The 16487-nt window shown below is 34.8% G+C and overlaps 1 protein-coding gene across 3 annotated transcripts in view; it reads left to right on the top strand.

Moving 5' to 3' along the window:
- Positions 1-16487, top strand: part of PITRM1 (pitrilysin metallopeptidase 1) — a 48276-nt gene that overhangs the window by 5674 nt on the left and 26115 nt on the right. For 2 of the 3 annotated variants that reach the window (XM_077151891.1, XM_077151894.1), the window contains exons 3-7: positions 3867-3973; positions 4324-4475; positions 5064-5178; positions 5258-5354; positions 6870-7030. In XM_077151891.1, coding sequence (XP_077008006.1) covers positions 3867-3973; positions 4324-4475; positions 5064-5178; positions 5258-5354; positions 6870-7030 — 632 coding nt within the window. Of the gene's footprint in view, positions 1-3192; positions 3360-3866; positions 3974-4323; positions 4476-5063; positions 5179-5257; positions 5355-6869; positions 7031-16487 lie in introns of all 3 variants that reach the window. The other variant, XM_077151897.1, reaches the window with a different exon arrangement.

Here is a 16487-nt window from a genome sequence, read left to right as displayed (position 1 = left end):
GATTGTATCTGCATATAGTCCAAGTTTTACTTCCTCCTTTCTGATTTAGATGCCTTTTATTTCTTTTTCTTGCTTAATTGCTCTAGCTACAATTTTTAAAACAATGTTGAATGAAAATGATGACAATGGGCATCCTTGTCTTGTTCCAGATCTCAGTGGGAAAGCTTTCAGTCTTTCACCATTGAAAGCTGTGGGTTTTTCATATTTATCATGTGTTCCAACCTAGCTTTTGGGGAGCATGTGTCATGGTAGTCTGAAGACCAAAGGACATGTTAGGCATGGAGTTGATCATGAATTTTCTTAGGGCTTATGAACAGGAGGAAGATACTTTGCCAATGGTAGCTGGTCAGGAAATGGAAGTTCATGTTCCACAAAGGGGATAGGGGAATGCGAGGACTTATAAGGGTTTAGGACAAGGGTATGAGAACAGAGTTTGAGCAGGGTCTCATGGCACAGGGGCTTCTTATCAACAGTGATCAAGGGAAGGGCATTTCAATGCCTTGTTTATGACCATTTGTACAGTCAGTCCCCTTACCCCCCCAACACACACCTCCCCCTCCTGAGGAGGTTTGTTGACCTTTAATGTCTGTCCTGGTCATATAGGCGGCTATGTGAAATGATCTGCCTTCAATATGGAGGGGAATGTTCTCAACGTGGAAGGCAATCCTGGGCCATGGACCCCCATTATCATGTTAATAAAGTTTCCTTCTACTCTTATCTCTTGAAGTATTTTTATCAAGAATGTAGGCTGGATTTTGTTAAATACCTTTCTGCATCAACTGAGATAATCATGTGGTTTTTCTTTGATTTGTTAACATGGTGTATTATATTAATTGATTTTCTGGTGTTGAACCACTTTTGTATACCTAGGATAAAACCCACTTAATCATGGTATATAATTCTTTCAATGTGCAGTTAAATTCAGTTTCAAATATTTCGTTGATGGTTTTTGCATCTGTATTCACTAAAGAAATTGGTCTGTAATTTTCCTTTCTTGATCTTTTATTTGGCTTTGGTTTTAGGATGATATTGGCTTCATTGAATGAGTTAGGTAGCATTCCCTCCTCTGTAATTTTTTGAAGGAATTGGGGCAGGTCTGGTATTAATTCTTCTTGGAATGATTGGTAAAATTCACCTGTGAAGCCATCTGGTCCTGGATTTTTCTTTTTGGGGAGATTTTTGATGACAGTCTCAATCTCCTTATTTGTGACTGGTTTGTTGAAGTCTGTTTCTTGTAGTGTTAGTGTAGGGTGTTCTGTGATTCTAGAAAATTATCCATTTCATTTAAGTTGTCTAGTTTGTTGTTATATGATTGTTTATAGAATTCTCTTATGATCTTTTTTATTTCTGTGGTGTCAGTAATAATGACCTCTTCTCATTTCTGATTTTATTTGCATTTCTCTTTTTTTCTTTGTCATTTTAGCTAACTGCTTGTCAATTTTGTTGATCTCAAAGGACTAACTTTTGGTTCTGTTGATTCTATTGATTTTTTTGTTCTCAATCCAATTTTATTTATTTATGCTCTAATCTTTGTTATTTCTTTCCTTTTGCTTGCTTTGGGAATAGTTTGCTATTACTTGTCTACTTCTACTATGTGTGTAGTTAGGTCTTTGATTTTAGCTCTTCTTTCCTTTTTTTTGGCAAGGACAGGCACTGGGAATCGAACCCAGCTCTCTTTCATGGCAGGCAAAAAGTCGGCTTGCTGAGCCGTGGCCCACCCTTCTTCCCTTTTTAATGTAGAAGTTTGGAGCTCTAAATTTTCCTCTCAGCATTGCCTTCTCTGCACCCTATGAGTTTTAATATATTGTGTTCTCATTTTCATTTGTCTCAGGATATTTACTGATTTCTCTATTTCTTGATGTAGCATGTAATTTTTTGCTGGTCTCTGGGCATCTGATTATCTTAGTGAGTTTACTCTAAAGCAAGGATTCTCTTCCTTGTCACAGATTTTGTTGTTGATTGGCTTTGTGTTAATAATCTTCTTTGCCACTTGGTTTGTTAGTATTACTCAACCAGGGCTGGACCAGACACTCATGAAGGGGGTGCACATCAGTTTTGCAGGGACCTTGGGAGAGTTCAGATAAGGATGCCAAAAAGTCTTTAATACTACTCCCAAGGGTACTTTCCTGACCTGCCTAGCATATGACCTTCTTCACCCAAAAGCCTTTTAGACCTCTTCCAGGAGGTGTTCTCCCCTTGCCTGCAAGCAGATGGTACTCTTCAGCAACCTGTCCCCCTCAGCCCTCAGAAGGCAGATTCTTCTTATCTCCCTGTCATTTCCAGACAATGATGTATCATTTCCAGACAATGGTGTATCAGTGTCAGTTAAGTGTCCCTCCCTGTTCTTGGGGGAGTGGATTTCCATGGCCTTAGTCCTCAGCCTTCCATCCTCCTAGGACTGGCTACTCCAAAGCTTTCTGCCCTGACAAAGGGTAATGGGCACAGGAGCTGGGACTGAGGGGTCTACTCATGGTCTCTTCACCACAACTTCACCATCTCTTCATCCTGCACTTTCCTGCATGTTGCACAGTGCCCCTCCTGATCCCTAGAGCTCCAGAACTGTTATTCTGGACAATTTCTCCCTGACTACTAGTTGTTTTCCTGGAAGCAAAGTGAACCCAACCTCTCCCTAATCAGCCATGTTGGATTCCTCTCTAATTTCCTGTTTCTTAAATGAGTGTAGATCCTCAATCCCTTTATCTGAACCCCTTGAATTCTGAAATCTTTTGGTATTCTGAAATTTTCAAATTTTTGAATTTAGAACTCTCACCAGGGTCTGGGATAGCTCTTTCTGTGGTTTGGCTTAGAGTCAGAATTTTTTTAGTTCCCAGTTTGGGGGCTGTAAGTCCAAAATCAAGATGTCAGTAAGGTTGTCCATTCTTTCTTCTGGAGAGGGTAGTATTTTGGTGATGGCAATCCTCCTTCACAGAGTGATATCCTTGGTCTCTGTGTCTTTTTCTCTATAAATCCTCTAGTAATATGAATTGAGGCCTACCCTGACTCAGTTTCACCACACCTAAATAGGATCATCAATCATCCTCTTCACAGTGAGTCCACACTGTTGCACCTTAACTTATTCAAATATATTATTTACAAACAGGTTCACATGCACAGGAATTGGGATTAATACTTGGACATGTCTTTTGTGGGGTACATGATTCAATCACCAACAGCGGTTTTTACATCCTCCAGGCCCCTCCCACTGTTCCAGAGGTTCTTGCTGTATGCATGCTGATCTTCCCACTAGGATCAAGTAACTGCTTTAGCTCTAGCTTACCATTGAGAACCCTTCATAAATGAAGTGAAGTGTCCTTCAGCTACTAAGTCCATTCCAGCGTTGATATTCCTGCAGAGTCACTGTAAGCACTGAATGAGATAATACGTGTAAAAGCAATAGATGCAGAGTAAACATTTAAAAAGCGAGAGCTGTTTTATTAGGAAGCAGTATAGTATCATGGAATGTGGTATAGATAGATCAGTGTTTGAATTCTTGATCTTTATGACATTAGCAAATTATTTCATCTCTCTGAGCCTCAGTTTTTTCCAACTGTAAATGGTAATGAGAATGCCTACCTCTTAGGACCTCTTAGGAATATATGCAAAATGTTTAGAAAATATTTAACAAATAGTAATTACTCAAAAAAACAAAAGGTAATTTTCTGTTTCAGGTCTTTATTCTTATGCAAGAAAAGGGATTTGGACAAGATAGTTTCTCGTGTACATTTCAGCATTAAAATGCTGGGTTCCCAGTGTTGTTTAATTTATGACATGAAAACCAATTATCTCAATTTATTATTTATTATAATAACCATTTTGAATGCCGTTTCATCTAAGTTTAATTGTTCGCATTTCTCTTCTTAATTTAGGTAACATCAATTCCAGAACTATTCCTAACTGCCGTGAAGCTCAGTCATGACAACACAGGTGCTCAATATTTGCATCTGGCAAGAGAAGATTCAAATAATTTGTTTAGGTATGGGTGCGTTATATGAATATTTTCTTGAAATGCTTCTATTTAATATATCTCTAAAATAACTACATTAACTATTTAAAGCTCATATATCAGTAATATTTTATTTTCATTAACAGTGTCCTGAAAATATAAGTAAATGATTACATAAATTTATATCCTTGGCTGTGTACATTAAAGATTTACAGTTTGAATCATTCACTTTATACCGTATAGTCAGAAAACATTTCATTGAAATATCATAATATTAAAGTGATTAATTCCAATAATCTGATGTAACTACGTTTGAAAACTATATTAGACAGTATTAAGTTTACCATTTCCCATTTTATCATTTGTTTTTCTTTGTCTAGTGTTCAGTTTCGTACCACTCCAATGGATAGTACTGGCATTCCACATATTCTTGAGCATACAGTCCTTTGTGGTTCTCAGAAATATCCATGTAGAGATCCTTTCTTCAAAATGCTAAATAGGTCATTATCCACTTTTATGAATGCCTTCACAGGTAAGACTAATGTCCTGAACCAAGCAAGACACCTATTTGAATTCAGTTAGTTTCTAAAAATAAAGAGGATAGTTGGCACCAGGTAGACTAGAATACATTTACCAATCTCTCTAAATGAAAGATGTTAGAAACTTAATCCTTTAGAAAAGTAACATGGTGGTCAGATTATTATTAATGTTGATGATGTTGTTGTTTGAGTTTTGGGAAATATGAGAAGAGTAAACAGATGTGCTGTTAGAGCAAGATGTATCTTCATGAAGGAGCAAATTAAATTAATATCCTTACAGAAAGAGACCATCTATCTGAGAATGTGAAATAATTTCCATAGAGGAACTTGGACTAATGGTTGTTAATTGAAATAATTCGTACTGAGTGCTCATTTAGTTGGTTGAATCTGGAAAACTGGATTGTATCTGGAAAAACTAAAACTTAAGGATAAGCAAATCTACGATAGTAGCTAAGTCATGGAATAGCATGGAATTGATATCTTTGGTTACATTGATATTTATGCTTAAGTTAGAAATGAAAGTAAATGCTTTTTATAGGAATTTGTTGTATTTTAAAATCTTACCTTTCATTTGTACCCAGCTAGTGATTATACTCTGTATCCATTTTCCACACAAAATCCCAAGGATTTTCAGAATCTTCTCTCAGTGTATTTGGATGCAGCCTTTTTTCCATGTTTGCGGGAACTAGATTTCTGGTATGTAATCATTAGTTAATTGGTTTAGATTTTGAGTATTAAAGTCACCCTGATCTTAAAATTATGTATCATTATTTAGGCAAGAAGGTTGGAGACTGGAACATGAGAATCCAAGTGACCCCCAAACACCCTTGCTCTTTAAAGGAGTTGTCTTTAATGAGATGAAGGGAGCATTTGTAAGTTTTTTCCCTTTTCATATTTATGTGTAAATTGTTATCTTAGTTATGCAGAATATTCTAATTTAAACCAGTTTGGGATATAGTTAGTATTCTATTATTTCATTTAATATTCTCATCTTATATCACTCCATGAATTAGCTGTGGGACAGTGGTCTGTGCTTCTGTTTACTTTAGAACCCTCTCTTCTCTACTGATGGTTCCCAAACCAACCTGGGGTCCCCTGGCATGAGATTTGTAGGATGATTGTGAGATGAAAGCTGTTTTCACAGTAATACTCAGAAGTCATTATCTTTTTCATTTTCATTCTACCTAAATACACAGTGGAGTTTTCAGAGGCTATATTAAACTTGATGTGTGATATGACAACATATTGTATACAGAAGAAGATATGAGAATTCAGCTGTCTTCTATTAAGCCAGTCATTAAAGAGATTTGCAAAAATGGAAAGTAGTGCCACACAATAATTTTTTGCTATGAAAAATATTTCTCAAAAAATATTCATTACTATGAGATGATGGGTTAGTAAGTTAATGAATGAATAAATAACTATTTTTAAAAGTTTCAGCTTTGTTTCAAACAGTTGAGAGGTTATCCTGGAGGTTATTCACATGCATTATATAGATATCCTTGTTTAGCTTATGGTATATTGGAGTGGCTAAAGGAAAATACCTGAAACTGTTGAGCTGTGTTCCAGTAACCTTGATTCTTGAAGATGATTGTATAAAGATAAAACTTTTACAATGAAAAAAAAAAACTCAACCTTAATTACTAATACAGAAAAATATATTATGTAGATACACATATTTCTGTATTTCCGTATAATAAAAAATCTGATGTAATCAAAAGATCTTCGGGAACCTCCTTAATTTTTAAGAGTGTAAAGGGGTCCTGAGTCTAAAATGTGTGAGAATTGCTGTTCTAGACCCTTGTCATCATTTCCCCTTTTGCTACTCAAGACTTGCCCCTGGACTGTGCTGGTATTTCTGTAGCCCTTGGAGTTACTTGTATACACCAGGCCTATTTCCTGATTTTTTGCCTATGACCTCTTATCATTGACAAGCTATTTCTTATCCTTTATTTTTGGGTATCATTTCTTCAAGACATCTTCTGAAAGTTCAAGTTAGTGTTAACAACTATTCCTCTCAAATTGTATGGCCCCAAACAGCCAGCAGGGAAACATGATTCCTAATACATCCTTATTTCACTTTGTCCTTTTCATTGCCTTCAATTGTGCAATTATTGATTATAAAATGTAAACAGAAAAGTAAGTTTTTCTTTCTCTTCTGAGAGTGCCAGACCCTGGGCCCCATGCCTAGATTGTGAATAAATTGAATGCTTACATTAAATAATATCTGCATGAGTGTCCATGTTTACTGTTATCACAGTTCACAGTTTTATTTGCAAGATAGTATAGTTATATACTCCCAGAATGTAATTGATTTCCTCTTTTGTAAGATAATAACGGCTGTGTGTTATATATGTTTATATATTTATTTTATTTTTAATTTGAAGACAGATAATGAGAAGATATTCTCAGTGCATCTTCAAAATAGACTTCTTCCTGACCATACATACTCAGTGGTTTCTGGCGGTGATCCATTATGCATCCCAGATCTTACATGGGAACAGCTTAAAGAGTTTCATGCTACTCATTATCACCCGAGTAATGCTAGGTAATATTGTACTTTTAAAGTTCAATGGTGCATTTATTGATTTGCATTTTTTAACACTAAATGAAATGGTTGCTCTCACATTTAACAAAGAAATAGTTGCTCAAGGAATATGTAATTTTAGATAACTTTCTTTGCTTAATAAATTACCTATCTAACATATTTGAACATTCAATTTATTTTATGTGACTAGTGATAAATCTTAGTATAGTGGTTAAATGCACTATCTTTAGAGTCGCATCTGGGAAGAATAGTGATTCTACCACCCCTTGCTTAGTGCTCCTTAACCTTTCTGTGTCTCAACTTTAGTATGTGTATATGGGAACACTGAGAATGGTATCTACCTCCAAGGATTAATTAAAATAATATGTGTAAAACATTTAGCTTTCTGTTTGGTACATGAAAATACTCTGTAAATGATGGCTGCATTTATTAAACTTAGATAATTACTTTTTGATAAGTTACATTTCATATATCACTAATAATAAAATACTAATAATTATATTTATAATTAAGCTAAATACTAATTAAAATATTTACAAGATTTTTTGGTTTTTTTTTTTTGCATGAGCAGGCACCGGGAATCAAACCCGGGTCTCTGGCATGGCAGGTGAAAACTCTGCCTACTGAGCCACTGTGGCCCGCCCTACGAGATTATTTTAAGTATAAAATAGTTATACAGTTTTAATTATGAAAACTTTCAAGCATGCAGAAGAGATAATAGAATAATGAATCCCCATACACTTAACACATAACTCTAATAATCATATTTTCTTTGCTGAAGTATTTTGAAATAAATTACAAACATCATGGTAGGGTTATTTGTTTTTTTTTGAAGGCGGAAAGGGGGATTTTTTTTTTTTAGCAGAAGTTGTGGGTTTACAGAAAAATCATGCATAAACTACAGTGTTCTGGTTTACCACCTATTATGTATCTTGCATTGGTGTGGTACATTTGTTACAGTTGATGAAAGCACATTTTTATAATTGTAGTTTAACTATCATCCATGACTTAGGGTTCACTGTTTGTGTTGTTCCATCATTTATTTGTTTTTCTTAAATTTTTATTCTAACATATACAACCTAAATTTTTCCTCTTAATCACATTAAATTATATAATTCAATGCTGTTCATTAGATTCACAATGTTGTACAACCATGACCAGCATCCATTACCAAAACTTTCCATTGTCCCAATTAGAAAGTTTGTACATTTTAACCCTTAACTTCCTATTCCCTATTTGTACCCTATCCCCTGATAAACTATTTTAGATTTTTATCCCATGTGTTTGCTTATTCTAGCTATATCATTGAGATCATACGGTATTTGCCGTTTTCAGTTTATTTCAATCAACTTGATATTTTCAGATTCATCCATGTTGTTGCATATATCAGAATTTCATCCCTTTTTATAGCTAAATAATGTTCCATTGCGTGATTTTTTTTTTTTTGCCGCATGTTATTTTCTGTTCATTGGTTAATGGACACGTGGGTTGCTTCTGTCTTTTGGCAATTGTGAATAGTGCCACTATGAACATTTGTGTGCAAATATCTGTTTGAGTCCTTGCTTTCAATTATTTTAGATATATCTCTAGAAGTGGGATTGGTGGGTCATATGGTAATTCTGTATTTTCTGAGGAACTGCCAAAATGTCTTCCATAGTAGCTGTACCATTTTACCTTATCACCAGGAACAAATGAGTGTTATATTTCTCCACATCCTCTCTAAAACTTGTAATTTTCTATTTTTCTAATAGTGGCCATTCTAGTGGTATGAAATTATATCTCATTGTGGTTTTGATTTGCATTTCCTAATGGCTAGAGATGTTTTCCTGTGCTTTCTGGCCATTAATTTATCTTTTTTGGAGCAATGTCTAGCCAAGTCTTTTACCTATTTTTTAATTGGGTTTGTTTGTCTTTTTGTTGTTAAGTTGATTCTCGATACTGAATTTTTATCAGATATGTGGTTTCCAAATATTTTATCCTATCATGTAGAATTTACACAATGTAAAAAGTAAGAGAAAAAAGTCATTTTACTTTTAAGATAAATCCCTTTGATACATAGGAGTTTTTAATTTTAATGAGGTCCATTTATCTATTTTTTTTTCATTTGTTGCTTGTGCTTTGGGTGTAGTCTAAGGAACCATTGCTTCACACAAGGTCCAGAAGAAATTATTACTTCCCACTTGAGTCATCTTTGACCCCTTGTCAAAAATCAGCTATAAATATAAAGGTTGATTTCTAAACTCTCAATTTGATTCCATTGATTTGTCCTGTGCTAGTACCATGCTGTTTTGAATACTGTGGCTTTGTCAGAAAGTGTGACTTTCCCAACTTTGTTGTTCTTTTTCAATATGTCTTTGATTATCTGGGCCCCCTTACCTTTTTTCTTAATTGGCTTTTCTGCAGAGAATGCTGTTGAAATTTTGGTTGGGATGACATTGAATCTGTAAATCTCTTTAGTAGAGTTGACATCTTAACAATATTTGGTCTTCTAATCCATGAACATGGAATGTGCTTTAATTTATTTAGGTCTTTGATTTCTTTTAACAATGTTTTATAGTTTCCTGTATTCAAGTCCTTTTATTCCTACATAGTTGAGTCTTTTAGTTACTATTGAAAATGGAATTTTGTTCTTCATTTCTTCCAGTTGTTCATTAGTAGTGTATGGAAACATCGCTGAATTTGGAGTGTTGATTTTGTTGTCCACTTTTTGCTGAATTCACTTGTTAGCTTTAGGAAGTTTGTGTGGATTTTTTAGGATTTTTTGTATGTAGGATCATGTCATCTGCAAATAGGGAAAGTTTTACTTCTTCCTTTTATATCTCTTTTTTGCTTAATTGTTCTGGCTCAAATTTCTAGTACAATATGAATAACAGTGGTGACAGTGGTCGTCTTTGTCTTATTCCTGATCTCAGTCTTTTACCATTAAGTATGATGTTAGCTATGGGTTTTTCGTGTATACTCTTTATCATTTTGAGGAAATTTTCTTCTATTCCTAGCTTTCTCAGTATTTTTATCAAGACAGCATGCTGGATTTTGTCAGGTCCCTTTTTTTGCATTAATTGAGATGATCATGTGTTTTTTTCCCTTTGTTTTGTTAATAGTAATATCCCACATTTTGTTGACCCACTTTTGCATACCTGGGATAAATCCCACTTGAGCATAGTGTATAATTACTCTAATATGCTGTTGGGTTTAGCTGCTTATATGTTGTTGAGGATATTTGCATCTATATTCATACAGAATAATAGTCTAATTTTCTTGTAGTATCTTTATCTGGCTTTAGTATGAGGTTGATGTTGGTTTAATAGAGCAAATTAGGGAGTATTCCCTCCTCTTCAATTCTGTGAAAGAGTGTGAGCAGGATATTTGTTAATTCTTGGAATGTTTGGTAAAATTTTTCCCCCATGAAGCCATGTGGCCTTGGGCTTAATTTATAAGGAGGTTTATTTTTTTGGGTGCATGGTTCAGGAATCGAACCTGGGTCTCCCGCATGGAAGGCGAGCATTCTATCACTGAATGTTGGGAGGTTTTTGAACATTGATTCAATCTCTTCACTACTAATTTGTAGAGATATTCTATTTCTTCTTTTCATTATAGGTGGTTTTTATGTTTCTAGGAATTTGTTCATTTCATCTGGATTATCTAATTTGTTGGCATACAGTTGAATCCTCTTACTGTCCTTTTAATTTTAGTGGGCTTGGTAGTAATGTTCCCCCTTTTCTTTCTAATTTTGATCATTTGGTTCTCTCTCTTTTTTTCTTTGTCAGTCTAGCTAAAGGTTTGTCAATGTTGATCTTTTCAAAGAACCAGATTTTGGTTTTACTGATGCTTTCCCTTGCTGTTTATTTTCTATTTTCATTAATCTCCACACTAATCTTTGTTATTTCCTTCCTATTGCTTGCATTATGTTATGTTCGCCCTTCTTTTTCTAGTTCTTGCAGTTTTGAGGTAAGGTCAATAATTTGAAATCCTTCTTTCCTAAATGTCATCATTTAGAGTTATGAATTTCCTTCTCAGCCCTGCAGTTTCTGCAGCCCATAAGTTTTGGTACATTGTATTTTCATTTCATTCACCTGAAGATATTTCCTAGTTTCTCTTGTTATTTCCTCTTTTACCCATTAGTGGTTTAGTATACATTGCTTAATAATCTACATATTTTGAATTCTCTTTTTCTCCCTATATTATTGATTGCTAGTTTCATTCCATTGTGATCTTAGGGTATATTCTGTATGATTTCAGTATTTTTTAATTTATTAAGACTTGTTTTGTGACAGACTATGGTCTGTCGTGGAGGATGATACATGTGCACTCAAGAAAAAATGTGTATTCTGTTGGGTGAAGTGTTCTATATGTGCCTGTTAGGTCTAGCTCATTTATTGTTCAAGTTTTCTGTTTCATTATTGATCTACTATCTAGATGTTCTATCCAGTATTGGAAGTGATGTATTGACGTCTCCTCTTATTAATGTCAAACGGTCTGTTTCTCCCATCAAGTTTGTCAATATTCACTTCATATATTTGAGGGCTCTGCTTTTAAGTGCATATATATATTTTAAATTATGGCATATTCTTGTTGAATTTACCCCTTATTAGTATGTGATTACTGTCCATCCTATCAGTTTTTGATTTAGAGTCTATTATATCTTATATTAGTATACTACCCCTGCTCTCTTTTACTTACTGCTTGCTTGTATATTTTTTCCATCCTTTCAATTTCTAACTACTTAATATGTTTGAACTTAAGATGAGTCTCTTGCAGACAGCATGGAATTGGGTTATGCTTTTTTACCTATTCTGCTAATCTCTGTCTTTTGACTGGAGCTTTTAATCCTTTTACGTTTAAAGTAACTACTGATAATGTAAGACTTTTTTCTACCATTTTACTTTTTAGTGTTTTTAGTCTTATACCTTTTTTGTCCCTCAATTGTTCCATGAATGCCTACTTTCATATGTATTTGATTTTTTTGTATTGTACCATATTGAGACATCTCTATCTGAATATATTTTTCATATATTTTGCTTATGGAGTTAAAATTTAACAGGTCTTTGATTTGAAATCCTTCTTTTCTAATGTAAGCATTGGAGTTATGAAATTTAAAATACTAAGTTTATAAGAATTATATTTGATTTGATCCCAGCTTGACTTCAGTAGCATACACGTACAATGTTCCTGCTCTCTCTGTCCCCCTATCTTCTTGTAGTTGTTACAAATTGTATCTTTGTGCATTTATATCTAAAACCACAGATATATCATCACTTTTTATACATTTGCATTTTAGCACTTGTAGGAAGTGAAAAGTGAAGTAATATATCAAAAAACTACAATACAATAGTACTTGCATTTTTAAAAAGTATTTTTTATTGTGAAATATATATGCAAAAAAGTGACAAATTTCAAAGTACAGTTTAAGAAGAGGTGACAGAGCAAGTTTCAAAGTATGGTGTAAGTTGCAGTTCCACAATTCAGGTATTTCCTTCTAGCTGTTCTAATACACTAGATACTAACAAGAAATATTAATATAGTGATTCAATGGCATAATCATTTGTTAACTCCTATCTTCTCTGTTACAACTCCTCCCTCTCATTTAATCTTCCCAATCTTCAGGGATATTTGGGCAGTGACAGTTGTAACTTCTTCGTGTTGAAAAGGGGTGTCAACATTATGGGGTAGGGTAATGCAACTAGTTGATGTTCTTGGAGAAATTAGTGCCTCTGGGTTTCAGGGCTTATTTGGCATAGGAACAATCTGGAAGTTTTAAGTTTCTGAAATATCAACTTTGTGAGTGAAAGAAACTTTTTTTAGGGCCTCATATTGAGCCCTGGATATTCTTTAGGGTTTTCAGGAATACTGTTGGTTGGGGCTTGGCATACCATGGCAATTAGCAATATCTCCCTGAAGCTTGCACAAGGGTAACCTCTAGAATATCCTCTGGACTCTGCTGGAGACTCTTAGCCACTAGTACTTGTGTTTATGTTTACCAAAGTGGTTACCTCTTCCAGAGGCCTTTATTTCTTTATGCTGCTTTGAGCCACTCCTTTCCTTTCAATCTGATGAGCTCCCTTTAACATTGCTGATAGGGCTAGTCTGTTTCAGCTTTTGTTTATCTGGGAATATCCTAATCTCTCCCTCATTTTTTGAAAGAAAAATGTCACCAGATATAAAATTCTTGACTGTTGATTATTTTATTTCAGCATTTTAAGTATTTCAACCTATGACCTTCTTAACTCCATGGTTTCTGATGAGAATTTGACACAATCTAATTATGACTTCCTTGTCCATAATATGTTGCATTCAGAGCTCTCTACTTACTCTTTGAATTTGATCGTTTGACTCTTATGTGACAGGGTATATTTTTCTTCTTGTATATCCTATTTGATGTTCTCTGGGCTTTTGAGATGTGCATATTCATGATTTTTGCAAGTTTGAAAAGTTTTCTGTCATTATGTCTGTGAATATTCTTTCTCCCCATTTTTTCCTTCTCCTTTGGGACCCCCCATGATACAGGTATTGGTGTGCTTGATGGTGTCCCAGAGGTCTCTGGCTATTATTGCTTTTTATAATTCTTTTTTCGTCCTGTTTCTTAGCCTCACTCATTTCAACTGTCTTATCTTCAAGTTCATGGATGCTTTGTTCTGCCAGCTCTAGTCTGCTGTTGAAACCCCCCTAGGAATTGTTCATTTCAGTTATTGTAGTCTTCAACTCTAGTAGTTCTGTGTGGTTCCTTTTTAGATTCTTCTTCTTTATTGAGATTCTCATATTGTTCATCATTGTTTTCCTGATATCCTTTGCTCTTTCATTGTGTTTTCCTTTATTTTAGTGAGCATAATGACTCTTTACCTGATATCCTTTAGTTCTTTCTCTGTATTTTCTTTCATCTCCTTGAGCATAATGAAGCCATTAAAAAATTTTTTTTTATTAATTAAAAAAAATTTTTTTATGAAGGCATTTTTTTAAATGTCTTCTTCTAGTATGTCCACAATCTAGTCTTCTTTGTTGTTGTTTTCTGGATTTTTATCTTCTTTCTTTCTTTGGGTCATGATTTCCTTTTTCTTTGTCTTGTAATCTTTTTTGCACACTGTACATTATTAACATTTAAAAATATTTACTTTGGATTTGTTCCCTAAGATGTTTGTTTCTTGAGTTTATAGCCAGCAGATGATATGATAGAGATTTTCTTGAATGTCAGCAGCTTGCAATACCAAGCAAACCTAAGCAAAAAAGACCTTTCACCCTCTCTGTAAACTGGCTCTGTGTTAGCTGTTCTCAGTTGTAGATCAGCCCTTCTATTAGGAAAGTTAGCCCATAATAAATGCCAACTTCAGGGTTCTCCCCTCTCTTTTCTGGGCCTGTGTTTAGTGACTTTAGGTGTTCCTTTGTTTACTGGTATTTGAAGGTCCCTAGGAAACAGTACTTTTTTTTTTTCTTTGGTGTCCTACTACACATCTTAAAGCAGATAAGCCTTTTACCTGGACAGTCTACATCATTTGTTTCTTAAACTGCTTTCATTGTCTCAAATTGCTTTTGCCTTGGGGCAAATTTTGGGAGTACATGCTATATAGCAGTTTCCCAAATCAGTCTTTCTTTACCAACTGGAGCAAGATCAGGGGTCCCCAAACGGAGCATTAAAGGTACCAAACTGCCCTGGGGAAGTTTTTTTGGGGGGTCAGGAAGGGTGCCAGGAGCTTTTTCCTCTGCTTCTCAAAGCTGTGCTTTCTTGATTCGGTCCCTGGCCAGCACATGCATACTTTCAACTGTCCTTTGCAGCTCTAAGGAAGCATACCTAATCTTTAATTGTCCTTCACAGCCTTTGTTCAGAGTTTCGGCTACACTAAAGCCAGTTCCTAATAATCCAAAATTGCTACTCCAAAGTAGTGATCAGCAATTGGTGTGCACCTCTCCATGTTTCATCTTGAAGAAGTGGATTTTTATGTCCCTTTCTGGCAGTGGCCAGCTCCACCACAGGTTGGACCCCACTGCTACCTGCCGTGAGTGTAGGGCACGGGCCCCTGTAACCACCATACACATAGAGCATTTAAGAGCATATTACCATAACTTGTCAACCATTTTCACCCACTCTTCTCTGTCTGCTCTACAATGTTCTACCGGGTTCTCTAGTTTTGGAACAGTTTATTCAGACAATTCCTGCCTGTTTAATAGTTGTTCTGGTGGACGGACTGATTCCTGCAACTTCTTAACCCTACCATCTTCCCGCAATTCTTATGGGATTTTCTTTGTGATAGTTTTTAGCCCTGAAATCTTGAATTTGTGACCCAAAAACCTAAGGATATTTTCTTGCATAAGATGTAGGCATTTTCACAGTTACTAAAATAAAAATTACTTTCTTAAAGTCATTAATACCTATTCCATATTCAAATTATTGCATTTGTCCCCCAAATAGTCTTTGTTTGATACCAAATAAGGCCCACAAACTGCATTTAGTTATTATGCCTTTTAAGTATCTTTCAGTGTAGAATGGTATCCGAACCCTCTTTTTTCATCAACTTGTTGAAAAAAATTTGGTCAGGTGTCTTCTGGAATTTCTCACTTTCCTGATTGTCCAGTTGTTTCTTTGTGGTAGTGGTTGACACGTTCCTTTATTTTCCTGTAATTTCTGAGAATGCAAATTAGATTTAAAGACTTGGTTAGTAAAGTTAAGCATTTTAAAAAACATTACATTTTAAAAATGATATTACATCACATCAGGTTACATATAGTATCTGTTTACTTACCAATATATGAGTGCTAAAATTAATCAGTATTTTTGGGTGATGAAAGATTGATCCCTCCATTTAAAGTCTGTTTTTCCCTCTACACCCACAGGTATTCTTGTAGATTGATATTCTAGCACCCTGTGAATATTTATAGCCTGGTAATGTTTTTAGTATTCATCAAGAATAGTTGCCTGAAACAATTATTTTATTAGAGCTTGCACAGTTTTGTAATTCTCCCATTTCTTCTACATCAATTAGCTGCACTTCTGTAAAGATATTTTCCCTTATCAACTGAGGCTTTTGGGTTACCCTGAAAGACAATTCTGATAAGAAAAGTAGCATAAATGTTTCTTTTCCTTTAATAACCAATATGGAAAGAAATGGTACCATAACTACCTCCAGTGATGATAGAGAGTCTCTTGCTTTTTTTTGTTTTTAAGCTGCTTTGATTTGCTTTATTTTTTCTTATCATTATAACTTCATAGAAATTTTTTATATAAGATTTTGTTGTCAAATGAATCTTTTTATTTATTTTTAATAAACAGTTTGTCTCAACAGTGGCAGAGGTCCTTTAAGTTCATCTTGTGTCTTTTTGAAAGGGTCTCAGTAGTCTTCATCAAGTTCGTTGACTTATGGCACACCTACACACACACACACACACACACACACACACACACACACACACACACACACACACACATTCCAAGTTCATCTTACATGTTCTCTGCTCCACATATTCGATTAAT

This window comes from Tamandua tetradactyla, chromosome 1, assembly GCF_023851605.1.
Source record: "Tamandua tetradactyla isolate mTamTet1 chromosome 1, mTamTet1.pri, whole genome shotgun sequence".
In the NCBI taxonomy this organism is placed as follows: domain Eukaryota; kingdom Metazoa; phylum Chordata; class Mammalia; order Pilosa; family Myrmecophagidae; genus Tamandua; species Tamandua tetradactyla.
The sequence above is the reverse complement of the archived record's forward strand: the minus strand, read 5'-3'. Positions and strand labels throughout refer to the sequence as shown.